Here is a 6,581-nt window from a genome sequence, read left to right on the forward strand (position 1 = left end):
GAGCCCTGAGGCCCAGCCACAGTTGGACTCTGTGGCCCAGTCACAGGGGAGCCCTGAGGCCCAGACCCGTGGACCTGCTGCCAGCTCTGTCCCCAGCCCCTGTGATGAAGCCTCCTCTGCTCCATCCACAGATCCCACCCCAGAAGTCCCTGAGAACCCAGCCACGCCTGCTGCCTCTGAGGGAGAAAGCCCCGGCAGTGCCCCCTCAGAGGAGGCTCCCGGTGCCGGCCTCACGTGAGGGTCCAGGAAAGCCCAGGGCAGGAAGGCCCGCCAGGGCAGCGGTGGAGCCAAAGGGAGACGGAAGAACCAGCCAGTTAGAGAAGATAGGCACTGTGAAGGAAGTCATCATGGAAAACCCCACCAAGTCCCTCGGGCCTGGCAGGAGGACTTGGGGAAGTGAGAATGAAGTGGCCAAAAGTCCCAGACAGTTTGTTGTGAGCCTCACGTCCCTTTCCGGGTCCCACCAAGCTCTTTCATGCTTGCCCCCATCACACAGTGGCCCAACAGCTCCCTGACCTGTCACAGCTGATGGCATCCTGGGCTCTGTGCTCTAACACTCCCAGCTCCACTGACAGTTTTCCCCTTAGCCTCGGTCCTGCAGGAGAGAGACAGCAGGGGACTTCCTCAGGCTTGATCAGGCCCCCATCCATCCTTCCGTCCCTCACTTCTTCCCTGTCCCATTCTCTAACCTGAACATGAGGAGGCCCAAGGAGGAACTCCCTGCAGCGGAAGGAGGCGTTCAAGAGCCAGCAGGAGCCCGGGGCCCTAGGAGCCCACAAGCTGTGAGGCTGGGGCAGGACTTCCTTCGGCCAGGCTGCAAGAGCAGAGGCAAGAGCTACCAAGCCTGGATTCAAATACAGCTCTGGGTGACCCTGAACAAGCTGCATCACCCCTGAGCTCCTAGTTCATCTGCCATTGTGAGGATTAAATGAGAAAGGGTGTGAGGCACCTAGCAAGAGCCTGTGGCACACAGTAGGGGCACAGTGAGCAGATGTTCTTCCTTCATTGGCATTCAGAGCTGTCCCTGCAGGGGCTGGGGATGGATGGAAGGAGGCATCACCTGGCCTGAGCATCTGGGACCCTGTGAACTTCAGGGCAGACCAGCTGTGCCCAAGACCAGTTCTGGGCTGCAGACACCCAGGTGGCCTCAGAGAGCATGGGTCCACCTCTGTGACTTGGGCGGCTCCAGAGGACTTCAAGGTCTGCTCCATTTAAGGGTTCAACTAGTATCCACCTGCCCCCTGACCACCAGGATGTGAGCTGCAGGTACAGAGTGCCCTGGGCCTGTCTCCATCCGAGACCTTCCTATGCATTCAGCTCAGGGGCAGAGATAAGAGCATGTCTAAGCAGAGAGCTTTGGGGACCAGGGGACCCAGAAAGGACACACGTCCCTGGAGGTCACACAGGATCTCTGGCGCAGAGCCAACTTCTTCCTCTCAAGCTACAGACTCTGCAAGAAAAACTAGGAAGTGCTGAAGATCTATTTTCTGACCCTACCCCACTTCCCTTTCACACCCAACACTCTCTCTGACACCCACCCCTCCCAGCTTTCTCTCAACCCCCAGTGTTCCAAAACTATGTCCTCTTTCCCCTTTTCACCCCTGCCCCATTCTTTTCCATTAGCTCAGCGTTGTGACCTTTACTCTTCCCAGGGGTGCTTGCGTTTCAAAAAGGGAGCAGGCTGTGCAGTCTGGAGTGACTTGCAATCAGATCTGGTTTCTGGTTCCCAGCTCCCCCTTTGCCTTGGTTTTCGCCTCTGTAAAACGGGGTGATAACATTCTCCTTGCAAGGTTGGCTTTTGTGATTATTTACTGTGCCCGGGGACTGAAGCACGCTGGATGGTAGTAATACTAGCAGCATAATCATGGCATTTCCTAGGGATGGAATTGTGGGCACTGGAGCTGGTGGGGGAGAGATTTCTGGACAGGCACAAACTGGTTGAACTCATTCATTCAGCAAGTATGTACTGAGTACTTGCTAGGTGACTTTCCAGACGGCCTCCCATTTCGGAGACGCGTGGGTGGGTTTAGGGACGTGGCCCCTGGTGCCCCTCAGGGGTTGTCTGAATTCTGGCTCCACTACTCAGCAGCTGTATGATCTTTGGCCAGGCTCTTGGTCTCTTTGGGGACTCAGTTTCCTCACCTGTAAATTGGGGATCATAATGCCTCCCGTTTCCTGGGAGGGTTAATCCCTACGAAACGCTTAGATCCTTGCCTGGCACAGAGTAAGTGCTTAATAATTGTTGGCCATTAATTTGTTTATACCAGTGGGCACACCCGGGCCTCATCCAGGCCTAGGGCCAGCACTGACCCATCGGCCGGAGCTCCTGTGGCAGCATCCTGCCCGCCAGGCATTGTCCCCTTCACCACACTGCCGCCTCCTCCACAAGAAACGCTCTCACACTCCCCCACCTCACTGCAGTGCACACGCCCTGAGAACAAGGTCTGGATTTATGGCCCCCTTGGGGCACTCTGCAGTGCCCCTCTCCCTTCTCCTAGCCTTTTCAAAGGGTCCCAAAGCCTTTCAACATGGCAGGCAGATCAGGGACTAAAACCTTAGTGCCAGACACTTGCCTTCAACTCTGGTCCATACTCCAAACCCCGCCGCTTGGAGAGGGGGCCAGCCCTACCTCCCAGGTCCCCAAGGGGAATCCCACCCATCATGGGTGACGGCTATCCAGGAGAAAGAGCAGTGCCATGAAGGGTTTTGAGGGATAAAGATGAGTTCTCCTGGTGACCCACAGAAGAGGGCTTTGTGTTGGATTCAGCATGCACACCCAGGGCCAGAGGGCATGAGGGAGGGCTCACCCTGACATTCCACAGCCCCTCCACCTCACCCCTAGGACACCCCATGGGGCTGGGCTCCTGTTGCCTTCTGGAGCCTTCCCCAAGTGAGAGACACCCCTCCCTCTCCCTCATGGGGACCAGACATTGATGCTGAGAGTTGTGAACAAGAATGTTTTCCAATTCAACATTTGGGGCCGCTGTTCGTTCATTCACTCAACGTACATTACTTGAGTACACACTGTGTGCTAGGTCTTCTTGTTCTAGATGCTGGGATCCGGTGGGAAATGATAAAGTGCTGCTGTCCTCAGTTTGCTGATATCCTGGGGGGGCGAGGCAGACAAAATGCAAATACACAAATAATTACATAAGGTAACACTAGGTGGTGATTGACAACTATGCAGGGGGACCAGGTAAGGACCAGAGTGATGGGGGGGGGGTGTCAGGAAGTGTCCTCAGAGGAGGTGACATTTGAACAGAGACCTGGAGGAAGTGAGGGATGGAACCTTGTCAAGATCTGGGGGAAGAGTTTCCAGATGGCCCAGACAGGATATGCCAAGGCCCTGAGGTAGGAAGGAAGGTGGCATGTTTCAGGGACAGCAGGGTCAGTGTCACTAGACCACATGCAAGGATAGGACAGTAGTTTGGTAAGGAGGGAGAGCAGGCAGGGGTGAGACAGGTGGTGGGTGGCGGTGCGCCGTAACTGTGGATGTTATTTCAAGTGTGGCCTCGAGGAGCAAAGGGGGGATCTAGAATAGGGCATCTGGTTTGGGCTTTAGACACATTGAGAGGGAGGTTTTGTGGCTGCCTTCCCACCCACATTCCTGTCCAGGGATCAGCCTGCCCCAGGGTTTATAGGGCAGTGGGAAAAGCAAGGACTCTGGAGCCAAACAAACGGGGACTGAGTCCTGGAAGGGTGACCTGAGGCAGGCACCGCTCCTCCTCCGAGCTGTTTCCTCAACAGGGCGTGGTGAGGGGAATGAGGGAGGCACACGCCCAAGCCCACCTGGGATACACCGGGGACTTCGTGCAGCCCAAGAAAGGCTCCTTTTGACTTCTGCTCTCTCCCCCTAGTCCCCTTGCACCTCTCTCCTTCTGAGAAAGGGACCTTGCCCATAACCCCTTGGTCACTCGGGGCAGCAGATGCTCAGAGAAGGAATGAGGGAGGTGGCCAGTGCCCCAGGGACACCAGCCCCAGGTGGAAGGGGCAGGTTCTGCCTGTGAGACCTACAGGGACACCTAAGCCTTTCTTGTCACAGGAGCTGGCGAGAGGGAGGGAGAGGTCTGTGGACTGACCTCCCTGTCTCCATGGGAGATGATAGACCGAGGAAAGACAGGGAGGTGTGAGGGATCCAGGGGTCATGGCCCCGTTTCTATTTTTAATAAGAAGGAGGCCCAGCAGGACCCAGGAGCGTTCACAGGGAAGAATAGGTTGGCTGGGGGCCTTCCACTCTCTCCTTAAAACATCACTGTTTTGTTTACCTTGTTAACCAAGAGTGTGTACTTTTGTAACTTAAAAAGAAGCGTATTCATACGTGAACTGTCCGAGTAGTTAATATATTTTGGAGCCAGGGGTGGACTGGGGAACCCTCAAGTATGCACTGGGGTGGGGGATTGGGAGAGCGGGTCGACACCCACTTCTGGCGACTCCTGAAGGCGCCACCAAGAGGAGNGGATGGGGGCGGGGGCCTAGCAGCCACACTCATTCTCATCACACTACTGAGCCCCCTTCTCCGTTAGTAGCCCCAGAGGACAAATGGGGGCCACCTTCTCCATGAGTTGTGAGAATGGGGAGAGGGCCGCAGTGGGGTTGGAGGATGATGAAAAGGCTCAAGTTGCTCCCAGGATAGCTCTGCTGGCCCCAGGCCACCCAGTCCCTGAGCTGTGGACCTCACCCTGAGGACATGACTTATACTCGCTGTAGGGAGGGGCCTCCTCAGCCCCAGACTCCCTGTCCACCAGGGGATTCCTGTGCCCATGGGACCTGAGCCCTCCCTTGTTGGAATCTTCAACACTTGAACCTCAGGATACCAGACAAAAAGGGGCCTGCAATGATCTGACCAAGTGGCTTTCAAACTGTGTTCCCTGGAGCCTTAGAGGTACTCTCCCTTCCTTTAATCTGAGCACCCCCTTTTAGTTCATAGGAGTTCCACTATAATATTTTATTTAAAGAATAAAGCTTTAAAAATATGTTCAAAAGCATCTGACTTAGCCTACATGGGCATACTGGGATTTCCTGTGGCAGAACGGTCAGATCTGAGTTCAAGTCCTGGCGCCCTTCCTTCCTACCTCCGACCTTGGGCAAGTCACTGATCCTCTGCACCGTCCTCTCCCCACCTGCAAAATGGATTGCATGAGGACCAAGTGAGGTAACCTGTTAAATTCCCTGGCATAGGGTAACTACCCAGAAGGTAATGATGATGGGCGCAGAGAGGGACAGTAACTTGCCTGAAGATGCACAGCACTCTCTCTCGCATACCCAGTCATTCGTGCCTTCATTGATTCACCAGGTGCCCACTCCATGTGCAGTGGTACACTGGGGACCTCAGATGGACACTGCTATGGAAGCCAACCTGGGTGTCGCTGGCCTCAGACCCCGCACGGAGCTTGACGACGAGGACTACTACCCCCAGGGTGTCTGGGACACGGTCTTCCTGGTGGCCCTGCTGCTCCTGGGGCTGCCAGCCAATGGGCTCATGGCATGGTTGGCTGGCTCACAGGCCCGGCAGGGAGCGGGCACGCGGCTGGCTCTACTCCTGCTCAGCCTGGCTCTCTCTGACTTTTTGTTCCTGGCGGCAGCAGCCTTCCAGATCATGGAGATCCAGCATGGAGGGCACTGGCCGCTGGGGACGGCAGCCTGCCGCTTCTACTACTTCCTGTGGGCAGTGTCCTACTCCTCTGGCCTCTTCCTGCTGGCAGCCCTCAGCCTGGACCGCTGCCTGCTTGCACTCTGCCCACGCTGGTACCCTGGGCACCGCCCAATCCGCCTGCCCCTCTGGATCTGCGCCGGGGTCTGGGTACTGGCCACACTGTTCAGTGTCCCCTGGCTAGTCTTCCCCGAGGCCGTTGTCTGGTGGTACGACCTGGTCATCTGCCTGGACTTCTGGGACAGTGAAGAGCTGCCACTGAGGATGCTGGAGATCCTGGGGAGCTTCCTGCCTTTCCTCCTGCTGCTCGTCTGCCACGTGCTCACCCAAGCCGCCACCTGCAGGACCTGCTGCCGCCGCCAGCCGAGGCCCACAGCCTGCCGTGGCTTTGCCCGTGTGGCCAAGACCATCTTGTCAGCCTACGTGGTCCTACGGCTGCCCTACCAGCTGGCACAGCTGCTGTACCTGGCCTTCCTGTGGGACATCTACCCGGGCTACCTGCTCTGGGAGGCACTGGTCTACTCTGACTACCTGATCCTGCTCAACAGCTGCCTCAGTCCCTTCCTCTGCCTCCTGGCCAGTGCTGACCTCCGGGCCCTGGTGCACACAATGCTCTCCTCCTTTGCAGCAGCACTCTGTGAGGAGCGGCCAGGCAGCTTCACGCCGGCAGAGCTACAAACCCAGGTAGCCTCTGCGGGGCAGACTCTGCCAGAGCCAACTGCTGAGACCCAGCCACAGGCGCACCCCATGGCCCAGCCAGCTGCAAATCCCATGGCCCAGCCAGCTGCAAACCCCACAGCCCAGCCATGGTTGGATCCTGTGGCCCAGCCACAGGCGAACCCCACAGACCAGCCACAGGCAAACCTCATGGCACAGCCAGCTGCAAACCCCACATCCCAGCCACTGTTGGATACCGTGGCCCAGCCACAGT

General features: G+C 57.1%; 1 protein-coding gene across 1 annotated transcript in view; it reads left to right on the forward strand.

Moving 5' to 3' along the window:
• GPR152 (G protein-coupled receptor 152) overlaps nt 1-6,581 on the forward strand; it is a 14,303-nt gene that overhangs the window by 2,707 nt on the left and 5,015 nt on the right. The window contains exon 2 of the mRNA XM_019645175.1: nt 4,746-6,579. Coding sequence (XP_019500720.1) covers nt 5,198-6,579 — 1,382 coding nt within the window. The 5' untranslated portion in view covers nt 4,746-5,197. The remainder of the gene's footprint in view (nt 1-4,745; nt 6,580-6,581) is intronic.

Source organism: Hipposideros armiger, unplaced genomic scaffold (genome assembly GCF_001890085.2).
Source record: "Hipposideros armiger isolate ML-2016 unplaced genomic scaffold, ASM189008v1 scaffold_93, whole genome shotgun sequence".
Taxonomy (NCBI): domain Eukaryota; kingdom Metazoa; phylum Chordata; class Mammalia; order Chiroptera; family Hipposideridae; genus Hipposideros; species Hipposideros armiger.